Source organism: Cololabis saira, chromosome 5, assembly GCF_033807715.1.
Source record: "Cololabis saira isolate AMF1-May2022 chromosome 5, fColSai1.1, whole genome shotgun sequence".
Lineage (NCBI taxonomy): Eukaryota > Metazoa > Chordata > Actinopteri > Beloniformes > Belonidae > Cololabis > Cololabis saira.
In genome coordinates, this window is record NC_084591.1 from 44,278,506 (window position 1) to 44,300,468 (window position 21,963).

Sequence of the window (21,963 nt, forward strand, 5' to 3'; positions counted from 1 at the left end):
TCTTAGCTTTTTGGGCAGAAATGTCTTCTCTCTCGTTACATTTATCCATCTGATTGGTTTTTCCCGTTGTCTCTAATCTCGCGAGAACTGCCAACCAGACTGCAGCAGGTGGCAGTTCTCGTAAGGCTAGTGACAATTCAATATACCTTAAAAAGTTATTAAACGGGAAATTTACGGTGAAATACTAATACAAGAGGACGGTGGGAAAGAGAGGTAAAATACGACCAAAACGGGAGACTTGACAGGTAGGTTTTAGATACATATTTAGACCAAAATAACATTTCCCACAATACTGCTCCAACATGGCATCCGGCCGCTTGATGAAATTACCTTCAATTAAACACATTTCTTACAACTGTGCTGTAGTTAAATCATGAATTTGAAACACAAGGTTCAATAAAAGTAAAACTTCTGAATAAGACACAATTTAAAAACATGTTTCTACCTAAAGGAGGCAAGAAGACAATTTTTCCAAGTGGCCTGTAAATACTGTAATTGCTTCACCGCTACAATTGTAATTCATTTATATCTAATATTCATAAAAAATAAAAGTTATAACAGAATCACATGACATTCTCACAATTATGAAACTGGAGTGGAAATAAAACCAGAAAATGTAATGTAAAAAAAACGAATCAGCAGCTGTAGTTAGTTAGCTGGTCCAAACGTGGAGACCAAACATTTCACATTTACCACCATTTACACTTTTATTTGTCTGTTTTCAGACGGTGGACTGGACTGACAAGACAAGAAATGTTTAAAATATCCCTGGTGAAGGTGAGAAAACTGGCATCATCATTAAACCACATGTTTAAGGTGCAGGTCTGACATGACTGAAGGTTATGCTGGTAGTTAGGTTAGTTTAGGTTAACTAGTTGTAAGATAATGTTATCTGGTAGTTAGGTTAGTTTAGGTTAACTAGTTGTAAGATGATGTTATCCGGTAGTTAGTTTAGGTTAACTAGTTGTACGGTAATGTTATCTGGTAGTTAAGTTAGTTTAGGTTAACTAGTTGTAAGATAATGTTATCTGGTAGTTAGGTTAGTTTAAGTTAACTAGTTGTAAGATAATATCTGGTAGTTAGGTTAGTTTAGGTCAACTAGTTGTAAGATAATGTTATCTGGTAGTTAAGTTAGTTTAGGTTAACTAGTTGTAAGATAATGTTATCTGGTAGTTAAGTTAGTTTAGGTTAACTAGTTGTAAGATAATGTTATCTGGTAGTTAAGTTAGTTTAGGTTAACTAGTTGTAGGATTATGTTATCTGACTGTATGTAATGTATGTGTGTCTTTTACATCAACCTGTCCCAGGGACTAAAGATGCAAATTAGCCACTGGCTATAATCTAGCATATTTACATGAAAATGTTATTATTAATATGTACTGTCCCTGGTTCTTTTCCTTTAAAAATAAAATACGAATACAAATCTAGTAGTTAGATTAGTTTAGGTCAACTAGTTGTAAGATAATGTTATCTGGTAGTTAATTTATTCTAGGTCAGTGGTTCCCAGACTTTTTCCGCTGGGTTCTCCTCTGGTTTATGGGGGTGGTAGTCTAGACTCTAGTGGCTACAGAGGTGGGCTTGGCCTGGGGGATCCACCTTGGGCCCATGAGCAAGGCCTTAACCGTAATTGCTCCATGGAGTGTGTGTCTCAGATGTAAGTCGCTTTGGATAAAAATCTGCTAAATGACAGTAGTGGTAGTAGGAGGAGGAGGAGGAGGATGATGATGATGATGATGATTATTATTTGTTGTGTTTCCCAAGAACCAAGCAAGGTGAGGCAGGGTTCAGTGGTGGAACAAACTTCCTAGACCTGAGGTCTGCTCCAACTGTCAGCTCCTTTAAATCAGGCCTAAAAACATTACTGTTTACTGAAGCGTACTCTTAAATTAAATACTTACCTGCTGTACTCTACTGCCCTTATTTTTAACAGCTTGTGCTTTTTATTATTTTACCTGTTTTCTTATCATTTTATTTTTTATTTACTGTTTAATTGTGTCTTGCCGCTTTTCATGTTGATGTAAAGCACTTTGAATTACCTTGTGCTATACAAATAAACTTGCCTTGCCTAGTATTAGTTTATAAGAACTTCTTTGTGCAAAGACCTCCACCCATTTAAAAGTTGCAATAAAAGAAACTGAAACCTCTTTTTTAACACAGGACCCCCAGCTTTTTAGCCTCCCTTACAAGGCTGTAGCAGTCATGTGGCATACATGTGGGGGGGACTGATATCACTACTAATTTTCATTTAAAAAAAAAAATATTTTATTTGAAATGAATTAACGATCATGCTATGAAGTAAAACATATTTCAAAATATATAAAATATTTCACATCATCAGCACACTCCTCAAAACAATTTTAACAAAACTACATATAAAACAAACAGTCCACACAAAAGACGGTGTGTAGATGCTCATAGATAAACCTTCTGTTTCTCTTGATTCTTCAAGATGTATTGGGTTTATAGTGTTATTATTTTCATAATGTCTTTATTTTTTAAATAAATAAAAAATAGTTATAAATATTTTTAATGTGCTGATGTCAGCCCTGTGGTGGACATCAGCCGGCTCTGCTTCGGCATGTGCTGGTTGCAATTTAGAGGAACAGCGTTGGCTATAATTCTTGCTGTAATTTCAGATCAAGTTACAAAATCAATTTATTAGCAAAATAATGTCCGTGCAGAAACCCTCCCTACATCGTGGACATCGTAGGTCACACCTTTTTTTTTTTTTTTTTTTTTTTTTTTTTTTTTTCCCCCCCTCGGTGGTCGAGCTCAAAGTCGGAGTGGTCTTAAGGACCGGTGGGGAGGAATAAGTGCTTAGAACTCGTGTGTAGGGCTGCACGATTCTGGACAAAATGAGAATCACGATTTTTTTGCTTAGAATTGAGATCACGATTCTCTCACGATTTTTTTCCAATATAAAATTTATTGCACTTATTACTTTAACTTTGCAACAGCTGAACAAAAATATAATAACAATAAACATCTCTTGTCTTCTTTACACAAACCTTTGAATAATTTAAACAATAATAACAATTTTGAACAATATTTGTTCCTCCCTGAGTTGAACACCCTTTCAGAAAGGGGACTTGTAACAGATCCTGTAGTTCTGAGGCAACAAATTATTCCTCTGGCTGGGATGAACCCCCCATTGCCTTTTGCTGCTATTAAGAAGCTGCCGATACAAAAGGTAAACGTTACAAAAAATATGATGGTGCCTGATAAAAGACTGGCATCAACTTTGTAACAGCTGACATTGAACATAAAAACAATAAACATCTCTCTTGTCTTTAAATAATTTAAACAATAATAACAATTTAACAATATTTGTTCCTCCCTGAGTTGAACACCCTTTCAGAAAGGGGACTTGTAACAGATCCTGTAGTTCTGAGGCAACAAATTATTCCTCTGGCTGCTTTTTGCTGTAACAGCTGACATTGAACATAAAAACAATAAACATCTCTCTTGTCTTTAAATAATTTTAACAATAACAATTTTAACTATTTATGTGCAATATGTGTCAGGTGATGAGAAAGGTAGATGTTTCTCCAAATGTAATCCTCAATCGTTAACAAAATATAACAAACATGACAACATGATAGTTGACCATGACAGGACTACAACAACCTAGAACATAGGCCTAGTCCTTCTTTTATGCAGCCATCTTAAAAAAAAAAAAAAAAAATCTAAATTGTCGTCATTTGGAAATGAGATTGCGTTCAAGCATGAATCGAGATCGCGATTTTTTTTTTTTAACGATTAATCGTGCAGCCCTACTCGTGTGTATTTCATTTTAGGTTCAACTCACATATTTACAAAATGTCAGGGAGGAACAGACCTGTAGATTTTGTTTAGACAAAGTTATTTACATAATAAAACCCCTTACTGTCCGAGAGACCGCCTTTTGTGGTTCTAGTGTTAAATAACAAAACAACAAACTACATTTGCAGTGTAATTATTCCAAGTGTAACTGTTTTTATTTATTGTGTAACAGAATAACTCCCGTCAAACAAGCTATATACAGTATATGTATAGTGTGTGGTATAGAAGTGTGATGGACAAAGACAGTGCAGAACAATATGACATTGCAGGGTCTATATTTTCCAGTATCATGCAATCCTAAAATGAATACGTATTCCCTCTGTTTATAGATTGATTGTTCCCCTTTTTTTTTCTTTTTTTTAATCTAAACAAACCTTGGTTCTGTTAATAGTTTCTGTGATGACTACACATGCAGCTGTATCTCATTTCACTTCTAATCCGGTGGCATCAAGCTTTTAAAAAAATATGTATCAGTTTGATCTGAGTGAAGCATTTTTATTTTTTATTTTTTCCTGTGATTGGAGAGGATGTGGATTGAACTCATCTCTGCTGTCCTCTGCAGGTGGACAATCCATCTTGCCTCTGGGCTCGGGTCATTCAGGGTCCAATTGGAGATGCAGAGGGCAGAGAACAATACAACAAACTCCTGGTTCAGATGAATCTTTTCTACCATGATGCCACTCAGGACAGGGAGAAGCTGAGACCCAAATCGCTACAGGACGGACAGGTAGCACAACTCTTTCAGATGAAACCATTTCTTGTTTAAATTCAGTGGTGACAAAGCAGAAGTGTTCCTGTGTTTCCCATCAGGTGTGTGTTGTGTACTGGGCGGGGATGAAGTCCTGGTGTCGTGCAGTGGTTGAGTCGGTCATCACCAACGTGATCCCACTTCATGCTCACTGCCTCCTGGTCGATCACGGAGAGAGAATTATGGTTCCTTCATGCCAGTAAGACCATGCTTCCACCATTCTTTCACTGAACCTCCATTTTTAACAGGGCTGATGATGAGTACATGTAGGGTATTCATCATAGATGCTTGTATGTGAATCACTGTACATTACTGCTGGTAAATTAATGTGTTTTTGTTTTTCTAAGAATCCGAGTCGCGATGGCACATTTCCTTCAGTTGCCTTTCTGGGTGAGGAAGTTCCACTTGGCAGGAATCAGACCAACAACTCTCAAAGTGGCTGTATTTGGAGAGATGGCAGAGCTTGTGTAAGACAAGTTCACTGTTAATTGAGTTAACTGTTTTTTTTCTCTCCTGATTTAAACATCTAAACCAAGTTGATTCAAATGAAATGAGTTTTTCCTTTCGTCTGCAGTCCATCCAGTCAGTGGGACAGTTCTGCAACGCTCTACCTGCACAATCTGCTTCAAGGTTAGCAAAGAGGCCAACAAGTGTTCTTTATATGTCCTTATCTTCACTATTGTAGTACATTTAACTAAATTGATACGTTAGAAAGTTGTCCTCCTTTCATCTCAAAGCGTCCAGCCAGAGAGACGCTGTGTTGCTTGAAGCCGTGTCTGACTCCACACCCATCGAACTCTACCTGTCTGTCAGGGACATCAAGGTGAACTGACTTTCTCCTACATTTATAAGGTTATAAAACTTTGTGATGGGACCTTGACCTTTTTGGTCAGAAAAAAACGAATCTCTGTCTCTCATTTTTCTAGATATGTGTGAATGACGAGTTGGTGGCTAAGAAGTTTGCATATTACAGTAGAGACACAACTGGCAGTAATGGACTGGATGCAGCGGACCGAATACCTGTCATGTTGTCCTCCAACATCTTAACTCAGATCATCTCAAACAAAGCACAAGCTCAAGAACCTTCTGGTAAAAACACAACTACAGACTCAGTGGTGGGCAGGAGTAGACGAGTGCTGTCTTCATTCACCAGGGATCTGGAAGGGGGACAGTAATCATTTAAGCGTTATGGTTGATTATCAACAACAGCAATCATCAAGTATGACTTGAACGTCTGTTTGACACAAACAAGGTCAAATGGAGTTTTAAACGTCTACTGATTGTAATTAGCAGTTTAGTAAATGGATCATGGTCATGGAGGAACCAGAAAGAATTTCTGCGATATGCCTTTTTTTTCTTTGTAAGTGAAGAAAATAAAGTAGAGTTAGAGTTACAACCAAAAACATTTGGGACAGGTAACTTCATTTAACATGAGAAACTGCATCACCCTTCTGAGCATGCCCAGTGCTGTGTGGCTATCAATGACATTGAGGATAGAATGAAGCTTCTGCTATTACCTTTCTGAATTAAAGTGATAACAGTTCTTAGAAATCAGCCTGTTCACTAGTCAGCAAAATGGGGTATTTCACTTTGCCAAGGACATTGTATCAGTACATCTCTAAAAAATTCAAGGGAAATTGTTTGGTTTCACAGTTATTGACCCCTGATTGCAATCTTCTCTTCTTTTAGTGACATCACAGAGCTCTCATACGGTGAAAGAAGTTGATCGCTTGACAGATCCTTCTCCACCTCCACCTCAGGTCCGTGGCACTGATCTCTTCTTCTTTTTCTTGTTCTTTTCCCTTTGGCTGCTCCTTCAGGAGTCGCCACAGCAGGTCATCCGTCTCCATCTACCCCCATCTTCTGCACCCACCTCTCACACCAATATTGCACACAGACATTTCTAATGAAAACGCTCAGTAATGGTGCTGACTGCTGTTACATCTATGAAAACATCTTCTACATTGTTAAAAACTACATTTTAAGTTCTAAAGTTAACACACGTGTTCACCTCTGCTGCTTTAGAGCCAACCGTTTGAACCAGTTACCGATGAGGGAGACGGACGATCAGAGGTCACAGAAGAACAAAAGTCTCCAAACAGCCAATGTGGGAACGGCTCAGAACCTGCTGCTGCAGAGGGGTGAGGGAGATGCACAGATGTTAGATGAAGGGGGGACATTTTTTTCAAACAGTGGGTAGTGTAAATCTTAACATGTAAAGGATTTAATGTGGTTGTCCGACTGAAAGGCAACAGGTAATAAACTCTTGGACTTGGATCATGGACTAAAACGTGGATGGGAACTGATGTTCCTGTCTGGATAGAAATATTTGTTAATGTTCCAACCCCATAGTGTCTTCCTCTTTTTGGATGTTTTCTACTTATATTTTAAGCAAGTTCACACGTCAGTAAAAGTTTACATTCTAAAAAGTGAACTTTTCCACATAAACTTGTTTCAGTGACTCATCAGAAGACACAGACTCCTCTCTGGCTGAAGGTCTGAACAAACACCTCAGTGAATTCAGGTAAGAATGGACCGCTCACACTAAACTTCTTGTGATTGTCTCAAACTGAAGAATTGCTCTTATCTAATGGGTTGTTATGGTCTCTCTGTTGCAAAGCTTCCTGAAGTTTTTAAATCCTGAGAACACCCACCAACAGACGCCTCCTGATGTGAGTACTCGTACACACACTTGTTCAGGTTGGCAGTGCGGCCAGCCGCCCTCAGGGACTTGGGATGATATGATACAGTCCCTTAAATTAAATTGGCCATAATATGTCTCCGTAGAGAGGGAGCAGTGTTGGGTTTGTTGTTTGTTTGTTTTTTTTTTTTTTTTTTAAAAAGGTGTTGTGTGTATGTACAATGGGTTGCAAAAGTATTCACCCCCCTTGAACTTTGTGACCTTTTGCCACATTTCAGGCTTCAAACATAAAGATATAAAACTGTAATTTTTTGTGAAGAATCAACATCAAGTGGGACACAATCATGAAGTGGAACGAAATGTATTGGATATTTCAAACTTTTTTAACAAATAAAAAACTGAAAAATTGGGCGTGCAAAATTATTCACCCCCCTTAAGTTAATACTTTGTAGCACCACCTTTTGCTGCGATTACAGCTGTAAGTCTCTTGGGTTATGTCTCTATCAGTTTTGCTCATCAAGAGACTGAATTTTTTGCCCATTCCTCCTTGCAAAACAGCTCAAGCTCAGTGAGGTTGGATGGAGAGCGTTTGTGAACAGCAGTTTTCAGTTCTTTCCACAAATTCTCCATTGGATTCAGGTCTGGACTTTGACTTGGCCATTCTAACACCTGGATATGTTTTTTGTGAACCATTCCATTGTAGATTTTGTGTTATGATTTGGATCATTGTCTTGTTGGAAGACAAATCTCCGTCCCAGTCTCAGGTCTTTTGCAGCCTCCATCAGTTTTTCTTCCAGAATGGTCTTGTATTTGGCTCCATCCATCTTCCCATCAATTTTAACCATCTTCCCTGTCCCTGCTGAAGAAAAGCAGGCCCAAACCATGATGCTGCCACCACCATGTTTGACAGTGGGGATGGTGTGTTGAGGGTGATGAGCTGTGTTGCTTTTACGCCAAACATAACGTCTTGCATTGTTGCCAAAAAGTTAGATTTTGGTCTGATCTGAACAGAGCACCTTCTTCCACATGTTTGTGTCTCCCAGGTGGCTTGTGGCAAACTTTAAACAACACTTTATATGGATATCTTTAAGAAATGGCTTTCTTCTTGCCACTCTTCCATAAAGGCCAGAATTGTGCAGTATACGACTGATTTTTGTCGTATGGACAGAGTCTCTCACCTCAGCTGTAGAGCTCTGCAGTTCATCCAGAGTGATCATGGGCCTCTTGGCTGCATCTCTGATCAGTCTTCTCCTTGTATGAGCTGAAAGTGTAGAGGGACAGCCAGGTCTTGGTAGATTTGCAGTGGTCTGATACTCCTTCCATTTCAATATTATCGCTTGCACAGTGCTCCTTGGGATGTTTAAAGCTTGGGAAATCTTTTTGTATCCAAATCCAGCTTTAAACTTCTCCACAACAGTATCTCAGACCTGCCTGGTGCGTTCCTTGTTCTTCATGATGCTCTCTGCGCTTTAAACGGACCTCTGAGACGATCACAGTGCAGGTGCATTTATACGGAGACATGTTTACACACTGGTGGATTCCATTTATCATCATTAGTCATTTAGGTCAACACTGGATCATTCAGAGATCCTCACTGAACTTCTGGACAGAGTTTACTGCACTGAAAGTAAAGGGGGTGAATAATTTTGCACACCCAATTTTTCAGTTTTTTATTTGTTAAAAAAGTTTGAAATTTCCAATACATTTCGTTCCACTTCATGATTGTGTCCCATTTGATGTTGATTCTTCACAAAAAATTACAGTTTTATATCTTTATGTTTGAAGCCTGAAATGTGGCAAAAGGTCACAAAGTTCAATGGGGGTGAATACTTTTGCAACCCATTGTATGCCCTCCTTCTCCCATATAACTCTTCACCATTCTTCAGTCTCAGCCTTGGGTGGATTGATTCTCAGGTTACCACCGAGCGTATGCTCTGGATGGTTCAGTGCAGACAGATGGTTATTTGTGTGTCTGTAAGGAGTCCAATGGTTCCCAGAGCCTTATTTTTGATTAAGATCATGAGTCAGTTTCTCAAGAGGAATAAGAGCCAACATCTGTGGTATCCACATGTTGACTGAGGGACCCCTGGAGTGGACCACCACAACAAGATACATGTTTTTAGCCAGAATTAAAATAACATAAAATAAATTAACAACAGAGATTGAGCCAGACCGCTTGTCTGGAGTACGGTTCAGAGGACAGAAACAGTTTTACCAGTGAACCCCTGAGAGTGAGTGTGGTCACCTTGGCCAAAAAAAGTAGATGCGTGTAACTTTGTGTTCTTTACAGTTATAAGAAAGATTGGTGTCATCAGGGAACATTCTCTGGAGGCGAACAGTAATGCATCAATACAAATTTAAAGTTTTGTTTGTGTGTTTAGATAAAAGTCCATTCTGGAAAACCTTGCAAATCCTATTCCAATCTAAAGTGCTAAATGTTGCCTGGATCACTCCCCACAGCTGTTTTAGACAGTCATAGTCTGAAGAGCAAAGTAGTCAGGAATAAGTTTTAGAAATCAGACATTTAAGAGATTTGGCAATGGTGTGTATTTTTAAAATTTTCTTCCAGGTGGCAGAGAATGATGAGCCTAACGGCTGTTTGGCTGAAGAGATGACTGTGATCGACACGAATCAAGACCTGCATGCTGCCAGCACAGCTCCAGAAACTGAGTACTAATTGATCTTGTTTCTTTTAGTTGCAGAACCATTTACCCAATTTATTTATTTCCGTTTCTATAAATTTCTATGGCTTTAGCGGACTGATTCTCTACATTTGTGCAAGTGTGCATGTCTTTTTTTGTCACATAGATCAACGTCTGCACACAATGGTGAATTTGTCATCCCGGGCCAGCAAAATTTACTTCATAGCAGGTTAAACTTGTTTCCTCCCTTTTAATTTCAGTCTAGACTATTTACCCTCATGCCATGTTCCTCCAACATTATTATTATTATTATTATTTTTTGTCTACATTATTTCTTAAGTGTTTGGGAGTCGCGTAGAGTCAGATACCAGCCCCATATCTCATTTTGTTTCTCTGCTAATGCTCTCCATTTTCCAACAGTTCAGATGAATCTGTTAATGAGTGTGGAGCCGCAGCAGGAGAGCCGATGAGGAAGAGTGCAGAACACTGGGCATGCCTACGGTACGCTGCATGCAAGTGTTCATTTACAAAATTACCAAACACAACTTAAAACTCAGCTCAGAAACAGTAGTCCATCTCTGCAGAGCTCCGCCAGGGCTACAGAAAACACTTCCTACATCTCAGTTCAGATCACGGTTATTTACTTATGCCACATTTCTGTAAACTGCAAGTACATTCCTAAAATTTAAACACAACATATGACATATAAGCGGTTAAATGCATACATTTTTTTTCTTTCCAAAAGCAGTTTTCTTTGGCATTTTAATTTAATCTCTAAACATTTTTGCATCTAATACAGCCTTCTGGAGTGGTTGAACCCAGAGCCTCTCAATCCCGATCCAGACAAAACAGATAACACGGTAAGTTTTCTTAACTTTTCTCTTCTTAAAACAACCTTATTTGAAAAAGCTGCTACACTGTACATTACTTGCCATGAAAAAATACGAAAACAAAAACCTTTAAATTAAGCAAGTGGCTCTTCCATCAGACTTGGACCAGTTTCAAGTTGGTCAAAAAGGTTTTCTTCTGTTCCCAGGTTTCGCCCACTGATCCAAAGATGAGTAGGGTTTTTGTGCACTCGGCCCTCCCAGTAGAACCCTGCAACAGCCTGGAAGACGCCCCGTTAACAGACTCCCTCCGCTGGGTAAACCACAGTGCTGCTTGACTGGTGTTCTTGTTCTGTGTCCAGACAAAACCTCAACTAAGAGAGGAGATGGTAGAGAGCTGGTTAACGTTAGTTCAGTTACTGATGGATAAGTGTAAGCTGATCCCTGCCTTCAACCTTGGTACCTTCATTTTTATGCACCAGCTTAAAAAAACCTTTCTGTTGTTTTTTTTGATCATTTTAGTTCAGCAAAGTGTCTGTCGTGGGCAGAAAGACTTGTGTGTAGATGTAACATCTGCTCACCTGACCATGAAAGTTGAGGTGAAAAAAAATTAACCTATCTTACAAATGTAATCTCTACCTTTTGTGAGGAGGGTTTGTGTTGTGGTAGAATGTTATGGATAGTTTTAATTCCCAGAGGGTTAGGATTAGTGGGTTGTGTATGGCCCAGTTTAAAAAGGTAACAGCGTCAGATCAAGTGTTGAACACAGAAACATTCTCTTCACCTTCTGTTAGTTGTTAGCATTCTTGGGGTGTCTTCGCCTGGAGGCATAATTAATAATAATTTTGTTTAATGTACTTGTTCTTTGCATCAGGAGAAACTGGGTTTCTGTAATTTCCCTTCTCCTTAAAGGGAACCCTGCGTATTAAGACATGTAGGTCTTAAAAGATAAATGTTGGTATCAATTATAACAATGTGATATAAAAAACCTTTTTGATATCTTCGTTTTTATAAAATTTGAAAATATAATTTAACTCGTAGGTCGCCATTGTTGTTTACACCGCAATGCATTCTGGGTAGTGACGTCACACGGTTGCACCTGCTGGCCCCCGTACACTGTTTTGACTGTTCAACGAGATAATCCAGAGGATAAACATGTCATCTGTTCAGCCATTTCAATTTGAACCCGAGCACAAGGTCAAGGAGGAAGACAACACTGAAAACATATCTCAAAACGAGCCAAATGAAGACCAAGAAAGACGGGATGAGGCGAGAGTGGGACAAAATCCCAGCAACTGCGTCTCAATGCAAACATTTTTTTCTTTACTTTTTTGTAGGTGCGCCGTCACCTTAATGTTTTTAGCTGCATTTTCATCTGGGTTTCTGTTGCACCGCCACCTGTTTAGACGTGTTTTCATTCGTTTCTGGGTGCGCCATCACCTTTAATGTTTAGTTGTGTTTTCATCTGTGTTTCTGATGCGCTGACACCATGTTTGCATCTGTGTGGAGGTGCGCATAATAATGTCACCATGTGTAGTGCGCCGTGCGCACTTTATCCAATTTGTCACTGCAAAGTTTTGTTTGAGGAAAAAAGATCTTTGAAATACTTATTGAACACTGAATAGCCAACCAACCTATCCTCTCCCTAATGGATAGTGTAATATTCAGGCCGAGTGAGACTCTGAAATAGTGGACGGACTGTTTCTGTGCCTATTACGAAATTGAATCCTGGCGGCGCCACCTGTCCTAAGGATTTATAAAGCATAGGACAGCGGTGGATGCTAATAATCTCCAAAATTATTGATATTGGAATACGTTTTATCACATAATAGCTTAAAGTGAACAGCTGCTGACAAAAACACGAGCTCTTGACAGCAAACGCTCTCCTCCTGTTTGCATTGAGACGCAGTTGCTGGGATTTTGTCCCACTCTCGCCTCATCCCGTCTTTCTTGGTCTTCATTTGGCTCGTTTTGAGATATGTTTTCAGTGTTGTCTTCCTCCTTGTGCTCGGGTTCAAATTGAAATGGCTGAACAGATGACATGTTTATCCTCTGGATTATCTCGTTGAACAGTCAAAACAGTGTACGGGGGCCAGCAGGTGCAACCGTGTGACGTCACTACCCAGAATGCATTGCGGTGTAAACAACAATGGCGACCTACGAGTTAAATTATATTTTCAAATTTTATAAAAACGAAGACATCAAAAAGGTTTTTTATATCACATTGTTATAATTGATACCAACATTTATCTTTTAAGACCTACATGTCTTAATACGCAGGGTTCCCTTTAAAACTAGTTTCAATCATATTTGAAAGGAGTTCAGTCAACACAGATCAACAGTGTTTTGTTCCTTTATCTGGGTTCATAACTTATTACACCGGCAGTGTAATCTGTCCCATGAAGCTCTGCGCCGTAGACTCGGTTGCTCGTTCTTCGGTAGGGCTGCAAGTGCAATTATTGCATAAACAATGGCAGGTTAAAACTTCCCTAGTGGGAGAAACACCATAAAGGAGACCTAATATGAAAAACAGGTTTTTTCTTGTTTTAACATATATAAAGGGGTCTCCCCTCACCCTGCCAACACAGGAAAGATGAAATCCCATGAATTTCTGCAGGGTCTGTTCACCCCGCCCGGCTGAATCCCCCAGTGTCATGTGACTTCTACGAGCCGTTCAGAATCTGTTCCCGTCGTGAGTCACGACAGGAGCAGATTTCCATAGGTCGGCCTCCACTGCTGAAACCACGCCCACAACTAACTCCGCCGGCCGGAGCTTCAGCCATTGTTTAGAAGCGGTGGCTGTTTCCACAGCGAGAGACAGTCAAAATTAGGTTTTGCATCGACATTTACCCTCATAAAAGGATCAGTACCAACAGTACGGACCCGGTAACTGCACACGAGTCAGCGGTAAGTGACGTTATTTTTTTATGTTATTTATATTTGTTTACAAGTATGATCTTTGCATGGGCTAAGTATTTAGCTTAGCTCCGGAGCACCGGAGGCCGCTCACCGGACCGGACCGGTGAGGAGCCCCGGGCCCCGGCAGCTCCAGTGTTCCCTAACGGAGTGTTAGGTAACACCCGAGCTCTATTAGTAATACATTTTTCTGTTTATGGTTTCAGATCTTCCAAGCACCTGAAGCTGTTCAACGACACCTTCAGAAGACGCACAACTTGTGTTGTTTTATTTTTTTAACAATAAAGTTGCCATTTGTGAAAATTCAGTGTTGTGATTTCTTTACAGTTAACATGATTCATTTGTCTTGTAATATAAGAAATGAAATGATGAGGAATCGGAGTAAATAACTGGTGTACCTGTTTAGAATTCAATTAAATCTTCCTGTGTGAAGACGAGGTGACCCGTTCCCCCCTTCAGGTGACTAAAGGCTGATTTATGGTTCTGCGTTACACCAACGCAGAGTCTACGGCGTAGGATACGCGGCGATTTAACGCAGAACTGTAATTCAGGCTTTAAGATCCGTTTACACCGTGTAACTGAATGAGAGCGTCCGACTATCACATCGAGCTGCGTGACATCGGACGCTCTCTGTCCACACTGAAACTGTTAAACTCTCTCTGTCCACACTGAAACTAATAAACTCTCTCTGTCCACACTGAAACCGTTAAACTCTCTCTGTCCACACTGAAACCGTTAAACTCGCGGCCAGTTAGGACAGTCCAATATAAAAAAAATAAAGCAATGGAATTGATTTTGTCGCCGAAGCTCCCTCGCATGGGACACGCTTTGTGTACTCAGCCGCTGCTCTTCAGCCCGGAGAGGCTTTGTTCCCTCCCCTGCTACACGTCATTCAGGGAGCCAATCAGCACAGAGCCTCATTATCATAGCCCCCCCTCCCCTTAGAATCACTCACAGAAAAGGAGGTTAGAAGCGGTAAAACTAAAGACATGGCCCACAGGCTGAATTTCTGATTTATGTAGAAAAAACAAGCTTTAGATTGTTTTTAAGACATTCAAGGCTGTTTAAAATATACATTAAATGCCATAATAGGTCCCCTTTAAGCCAAACAGTGGCAAGAAAAACTGCACTTTAGGCGGAAGAAAACCTGATCAGGACCTGGATCATAAGGAGGGACTCTCCTGCACAAGGCCAGCTGGGGAGAGCAGGAAAAGAGAGAACACACAGAGAGAATGAAAAACAGAGGAAGGAGAGACACCGACACACAGGCTAACTGGTGCAATACAGGGATGACTATATAAGCAGATGTAGACAGCAGACTCTGAGGTAGAACAGCATGCAGCCCCTGAAGCTCTGTAGATTAAATGTATTTAAATAAATGTAGAAGCTCAAACATTGTAGTACCGGAATGCCTAAAATGCTGCATAAAAACATGAACAGACACCAAATCAAACTATAACAAACAATGAATTAGTGTCTTCGGGGGAGTGTGACTGTTTGAGGTTGTGGACAGGTGTATTTTATACTGATAACCAGTTAAAACAGGTGCCATTAATACAGGTAACAAGTGTAGGACAGAGGAGCCTCTTAAAGAAGTAGTTACAGGTCTGTGAAAGACATAAATCTTGCTGGTATGTAGGTGACAAAATACTTATTTTACTGAGGAATTTACCAATTCAGTAAAAATCCTACAATGATTTCCTGGATTATTTTTTTCCATTCTGTCTCTCATAGTTGAAGTGTAACTATGATGAAAATTACAGGCCTCATCTTTTTAAGTGGGAGAACTTGCACAATTGGTGGCTGACTAAATACTTTTGTGTGCGTGTGTGTGCGTGTGTGTGTGTGTGTGTGTGTGTGTGTGACTTTGTTGACTGAATATAAATAATTGCATTTAGCTGACACTTAAGCATAAACCAAGCAAGTATAGTAGTAAGTATAAGTTGTATTACTTTACATAAAGCATGTACATTAATAATATGTATTATAATAATAATTAAATAATTTGATCCTGATACTTGTCTGTTTTGTTGGTCATTTCATGGCCCAGACTACCAAAAAAAATCTTTAAAAAAATACTGTAACTGTGAAATACTGTGGTATAGTGTACTAACACTGTTCCCGTACCATAATGTAAATTCCCATACTGTTACGTCCCTACTAGGAAGATTATTTCACGTTTTTTTTCTCTGGTCTTACTGAAGCCACTGAAAGCAATCTTCCAGCCTGAAACTCCATCTGAATGTCCCTGTGTCTCCAGGAGTTGCAGAGGAAACAGCACCACACGTTATCTGCAGCTGAGCGCCACAGCTGGCCAGCTGTGGCTCGAGGACTCAACACCATAATCGTCTCCCACGACTGTGACCAGCGGCTCAGCTACCTCTTCCCTCTCTTAACTCATATCCTGCTAAACTCCATGTTCTCCTCTCTCAGCTCCAGCTCAGGGGTGAGTACGCTGACTGAATCTGCTGCTGCAGGTTCATTTTTTTTTTTTTCTCCACCTTGTCTGCACACATATTATTGATTGATACCATGACGGTAGAAACCAAAAGTGTATATGTGTGCATTATTACTATATTTAATATATATACATATATATATATACGCACACATATGCGTACACATACATAAATATACACATACAAACCAAGTGTTTTTTTTTTTTTTTTTTTGGGGGGGGGGGGTGACGACCTCCACTGCCAATCCAGGAAGCAGGAACACACGGAGACACACGTCAAGCACTGGAAATCTGCAACAAAAAACCACAAACAAAGCACGAAATCGGCACGGAGCCAACCAAAACAATAACAGCAATCGACCTAAATCTTAAGATCTGATCGCAGTCTGAGCTAAGCTATCGCTACCGCTACCTAAACCCAAAAACTAGAGAGCCAGCATGCAGGTGAACAAGCCAGTGTGTATGTCTATGTGTGTGTGTGTGTATGTATATGATCGCGTGTGTAAGTGTGTGTGTGTGTGTGTAAGTGTGTGTGTAAGTGTGTGTGTAAGTGTGTGTGTAAGTGTGTGTGTAAGTGTGTGTGTAAGTGTGTGTGTGTGTGTGTGTGTGTGTGTGTGTGTGTGTGTGTGTGTGTGTGTGTGTGTGTGTGTGTGTGTGTGTGTGTGTAATAAACCAAACAAAGCTCCACCTGAAGTGTATCTATAGTGGGGGAGGGGGGGGGAGCAACCCCGCCACCCGCGAGACCAGAGGCCGACACGGAAGAGCCCGGAACCCAGGCCACCGGCAACCCCACAGAGGGGAGAAGTAGGAGGGAGGCAACCCACCGCCTGCGAGCGGGGCCCCCACGGCGCGGGAAGAAGCAGCCAGGGATCCCGCGGCGGCGGACCGCGACCCAGGCAATCCCCGGCCACCCGGTCCGGGCCGGACACGCGGCCAGGAGGTCCTCACCCTTCAGGCCAACGACCCCCACCCGGCAGGGGGCCAGCCTGCCCGGAGAGACAGAGCCGCCCCGGCCGCCGACGCGGGCAGGCGCACCCGTCCCCCACGAAAGTGGCCCTCCAAGACCAGAGGGGCGCCCCGCCGCAGAGGCAGCGGGGGGGACCGGAGACGGGCCCGGAGAAAGGGAACCCCCCCAACAAGGCGACACCCGTGCAGGCCCGACCACGGAGGGCCCCAGACCCAGGCATCCCATTCATTCATCCATTCACCTATCCGATACCTATACTAATAATAATATACTATACATAATAATAATACTAATAATAATAATAATAATAATACTACTACTAATAATAATAATACTAATAATAATAATAATAATACTACTACTAATAATAATAATACTAATAATAATAATAACCATCTTTGTATAATATAATATTCATAAATTATTAAGTTTTGATGTCCTGCCAATGGAGGCTCAAATCCTCCATGGCAGGACCCTTCCATACCGCATTCTCACCGACACAGACATACAATCACGCACCGTTTCCCCCTCCCCGGGGGGGTCCAGCACCGCCAGAAGGCACCCCAGGCTGCACGGCGGGCCCCGCCAGGCCCGGGTAACCCGACCCACCTGTCCCAGGCCAGTGAGGGAACGCGGGTGATGTGGGACCCCCTCCCACATCACCCGTCACCTGGTGTTGAGTGCGCGTGATTAATGCCATGAAAACAGGGAGGGGGGAGGGCCAAGTATCGATTGACACCGACCCCCCCCCCTCCCGAACTACGTGTCCTTGTCAAATGTATTTATTAAGTGTTGAATGTGCAGTGTCTATTTTGCTGTTAAAACCGTGAGGCGGGGAGTGCCGGGCCACGCGGGACGGTGCCCCCCACGACCCGGACCCCCCGCCCTTCGCCTATGTACGAATGAATCGTGTAGGGGGGGAAAGAGGGGGAGCGGAGGCCGAAGCCAGGAAGAAGGACCAGCAAAGCCGGCCCTGGTAAGACACCCGCGTCCCCCCACCGGCCATCCAGTAGACGGGGGCCGGCCCTCCGAGCTGGGCCAGGGCCCCACCGTACCTCCACGGGCGCCCCCGGTGCCGCCGGAGCCCCCAGACGGAGGGGGAAACGGTCCAACATCCTCCCATTCATACTGACAACATAAGACATAGATAACTGGGAATGGTGCCACCCCGCCGTCGCGCCCGCCCGTGCACCCCCCGGTCAGGGGAGGCCCGCTCCCCGGACCCGGCCCCACCCCCCCCCCCCGAGGCCAACCCGGCGGACACCCCAAGGGTCACGGAGTCCCCACATCCGCAGGGGCACTTTGCCCCCGCCTAGCGACGGAGGACCAAGGCAGCAATGCCCCCCCAGCGCAGACAGCCACCCCCCACCCAGGCAGGGCCGGGCCCTCCGGGTGGCACCCCCACGTCCACGGCCCAGCCCCCCCCGGGAGGCCCGGAGACGCCCTAGCCACAGCCCCCCGCCCGAGCCCTCCCCAGCCACCCCCCCCCCCCACCGCCATGAGGCAACCCCCCCCACAGGCCCCCAAGGCCCCCACCGGCTAGGGACAGGGCCCCGCGGCCCCCCCCAACGCCCCCCAGGGGCCACCAGAGGCCCGCGCCCCAGACCCCCCAAGCCGACCCCCAACCCCAAGGGCTACGAGATCACCACCCCCCCGCCCCCACTAGGTAACAAAGCCAATAAACGGGGACCACAGAGAGTGCAATTCAGCCGAATGTTGTTCAGTGGAGGCAGACATTATCTCACTACTAATATGATCTGATAAAAGATTCCTAAAATGGTTGATACATAAACTGGATTTTTGTTTCCAATTTACTAGAATGGTTCTCTTTGCGATACATAAGGCAGTGACTGCTGCAGGTTCATGACGCATGGATACCACCTCCAAATATGTATAAATATAACACTTAGTTGTGTGTGTGTGTGTGTGTGTGTGTGTGTGTGTGTGTGCAGCCCATAGCCGTGGTGCTGTGTCCGGGCTGGGAGCGGGTCCAGGTGGTGTACGACATGCTGATGGAGAGCAGGGTGAGCCGAACCCTCCACCCAGTCTCTCTCCTGCTGGGTATCGCCAAGGACGAAGCCAAACATGTTAAAATCCCCCAAAACTGTGAGCAAAATACACTCGGTCTGCTGATGGCTGGAGAAAGTAGCGAAACTCTGAAAGTATTCATCTAAAAGTTAGACGGATCGTTTCTAGAAATGTCTTTGTTTTTGACACAGGTCTCCTGTTACTGACCACCCCGTTCTCCCTGGTGCGTTTGCTGTCTTGCCACCTCTTCCTCTTCTTGAGGTTGTATCACCTGGTGCTGGATGAGGCCGACCAGCTCTTTACTCTTGCTCCTGATCAGGTAACGGCTCATCGTTTATAAAAAAAAACACCTACTAGTTGTTGTTTCTTTTTTAAATGTTGGAAGCTCAGAACAATTCACACAAGACTGTTTATTCCCTCTGAATTTCTCTTTAATGATGTTGTTGACAAACTGCTAAGATGTTCACATGGCTTTTGTTCTGCATGCTCATAGCTTTAAAGCTCGTACGCCTCGCCACAAGTAGGCTGCTGTGACTGTGCTGTAAGTGTCAGGGTTGTGTTTTTAATGTGGAAGGGACTTTTTTTTGACGATGCATAAGACTTGAAATGTGGAGTAGAGGGCTGCATTGGGATCGGGTCCCGCCGGGTCCTGCAGGACCCAACGCAAATCTGGCGGGAGCGGGCGGTTTGAACTTTGCTGCGGATGGGAGCAGGCGGCAAAATAAAACACTGCGGGATTGGGATGTAGCCTAGTGACAAGATGGAAATAAATGACGTGGAAAAAGAACCTCAAACAAGGTCTTTACAAAACAAAGACAAAGCAAGGCCAGTCATGTATTTGGAGAAACTGCGTTTAGTGTCTGTGGAGCATCTTGGAAGAGAGACGAGGGATTGGGACCGCAATCGGTCAGAAACGTTCTCTTCCTTCACAGCAATGTAATGGCCAAGTGATTCATTTGTTAACTTTGTTTATTTTATGTTATTTATTAGTGTTATTTGAGCCACTCAGAGCCTACTCTCGTTGCTATAACCTCAATCACATAATTGATGCTGCCTGAAAGGCGAAATAACTTGTGCGATGATGACAATGATGAATTTGCATCTAACTTTCGGTCTGGTGACCTATGAACTGTCAATTATCCATCAAGCTCCACAATTATCATGTTAATATTAAATCAGATAGAATTGTCTAGGACAACATTTCTCTTTCGGGCATAAATAACTCAGTTTTGCGGGAGTGGATGTAAACACTGCAGGAGCGGGCGGGAATGTAACACACATTGCGGGTGCGGGTGGTAATGGTCAGAAATTCAGCGGGAGGAGCGGGGGTCCTCTAATGTGGAGTTCACAAGCAGTAACAACTATTCTTGTGGTACAACAGAAAGTCCAACAGATTGTATGAGTTATAATGCAGACTAAAGCTGAAAGGATCAGGTCAGGAAGCTTGAGCTTGATTCTGAGGATGAAGAGCATCAGTCTCTCCACAGCCTCTGTTCATCTGTAGTCACAATAAGATCAAGAGGTGGCACTGTAGTAATCCATAAACAAAGTTAACAACGTCATACTTGTACTGTACAAGTCCTTGTCATGCCGAGCTGTGCCGTGTTCTGTGAACACCATAAATATTGATGTAGTGTCATATATGAGGTTGTTGTTAATTTAGTGGCCTATTCTGACTGGACTCAAAAGTATTTGGGGACCTGTGGTCATTTGTAATAATTACGGAAGATGTCTGGGATTTTAATCCATAAAGTACAAATTCTACAACAAATGACTTACCGTGTTTCAGCAAGAATGAAGATAGTTTTAATCCCATGAATCTCAGTGATTCAGTGATTTGCAGGTAGGAATCCTTTTAAAATACTTTCCTGATGTAAATTGGACTGCTGTGATACATAGTGTGAAATGATATAACAACTTGTGGCAGATAAAATAAAGAAATGAATCAGTATTTAGTGTCACATGGTGACTTATAAAGCAAGAAGCCCAGATCAGCAGAAGAGCGACATCATTCCCTCTGTGGCCAACATCCTCCCATTCATACTGACAACATAAGACATAGATAACTGGGAATGGTGCCACCCCGCCGTCGCGCCCGCCCGTGCACCCCCCGGTCAGGGGAGGCCCGCTCCCCGGACCCGGCCCCACCCCCCCCCCCCGAGGCCAACCCGGCGGACACCCCAAGGGTCACGGAGTCCCCACATCCGCAGGGGCACTTTGCCCCCGCCTAGCGACGGAGGACCAAGGCAGCAATGCCCCCCCAGCGCAGACAGCCACCCCCCACCCAGGCAGGGCCGGGCCCTCCGGGTGGCACCCCCACGTCCACGGCCCAGCCCCCCCCGGGAGGCCCGGAGACGCCCTAGCCACAGCCCCCCGCCCGAGCCCTCCCCAGCCACCCCCCCCCCCCCACCGCCATGAGGCAACCCCCCCCACAGGCCCCCAAGGCCCCCACCGGCTAGGGACAGGGCCCCGCGGCCCCCCCCAACGCCCCCCAGGGGCCACCAGAGGCCCGCGCCCCAGACCCCCCAAGCCGACCCCCAACCCCAAGGGCTACGAGATCACCACCCCCCCGCCCCCACTAGGTAACGAAGCCAATAAACGGGGACCACAGAGAGTGCAATTCAGCCGAATGTTGTTCAGTGGAGGCAGACATTATCTCACTACTAATATGATCTGATAAAAGATTCCTAAAATGGTTGATACATAAACTGGATTTTTGTTTCCAATTTACTAGAATGGTTCTCTTTGCGATACATAAGGCAGTGACTGCTGCAGGTTCATGACGCATGGATACCACCTCCAAATATGTATAAATATAACACTTAGTTGTGTGTGGCTGCAGCATGTAGTTTCATCAAGCTCAAAGCCTCTCTGGCTGCACAAAAACTTAAACTAAAAGCCCAGTTACTGTATA

The 21,963-nt window shown here is 43.3% G+C and overlaps 1 protein-coding gene across 1 annotated transcript in view; it reads left to right on the forward strand.

Moving 5' to 3' along the window:
• The first annotated feature begins 114 nt into the window (after nt 1–114).
• Nucleotides 115–21,963, forward strand: part of tdrd12 (tudor domain containing 12) — a 42,212-nt gene continuing 20,363 nt past the window's right edge. The window contains exons 1-18 of the mRNA XM_061722799.1: nt 115–245; nt 726–777; nt 4,385–4,549; nt 4,633–4,769; nt 4,918–5,037; nt 5,145–5,200; nt 5,308–5,393; nt 5,497–5,685; nt 6,596–6,711; nt 7,029–7,094; nt 7,191–7,242; nt 9,781–9,881; nt 10,274–10,354; nt 10,653–10,713; nt 10,890–10,997; nt 15,857–16,042; nt 18,974–19,127; nt 19,241–19,368. Coding sequence (XP_061578783.1) covers nt 754–777; nt 4,385–4,549; nt 4,633–4,769; nt 4,918–5,037; nt 5,145–5,200; nt 5,308–5,393; nt 5,497–5,685; nt 6,596–6,711; nt 7,029–7,094; nt 7,191–7,242; nt 9,781–9,881; nt 10,274–10,354; nt 10,653–10,713; nt 10,890–10,997; nt 15,857–16,042; nt 18,974–19,127; nt 19,241–19,368 — 1,830 coding nt within the window. The 5' untranslated portion in view covers nt 115–245; nt 726–753. The remainder of the gene's footprint in view (nt 246–725; nt 778–4,384; nt 4,550–4,632; nt 4,770–4,917; nt 5,038–5,144; nt 5,201–5,307; nt 5,394–5,496; nt 5,686–6,595; nt 6,712–7,028; nt 7,095–7,190; nt 7,243–9,780; nt 9,882–10,273; nt 10,355–10,652; nt 10,714–10,889; nt 10,998–15,856; nt 16,043–18,973; nt 19,128–19,240; nt 19,369–21,963) is intronic.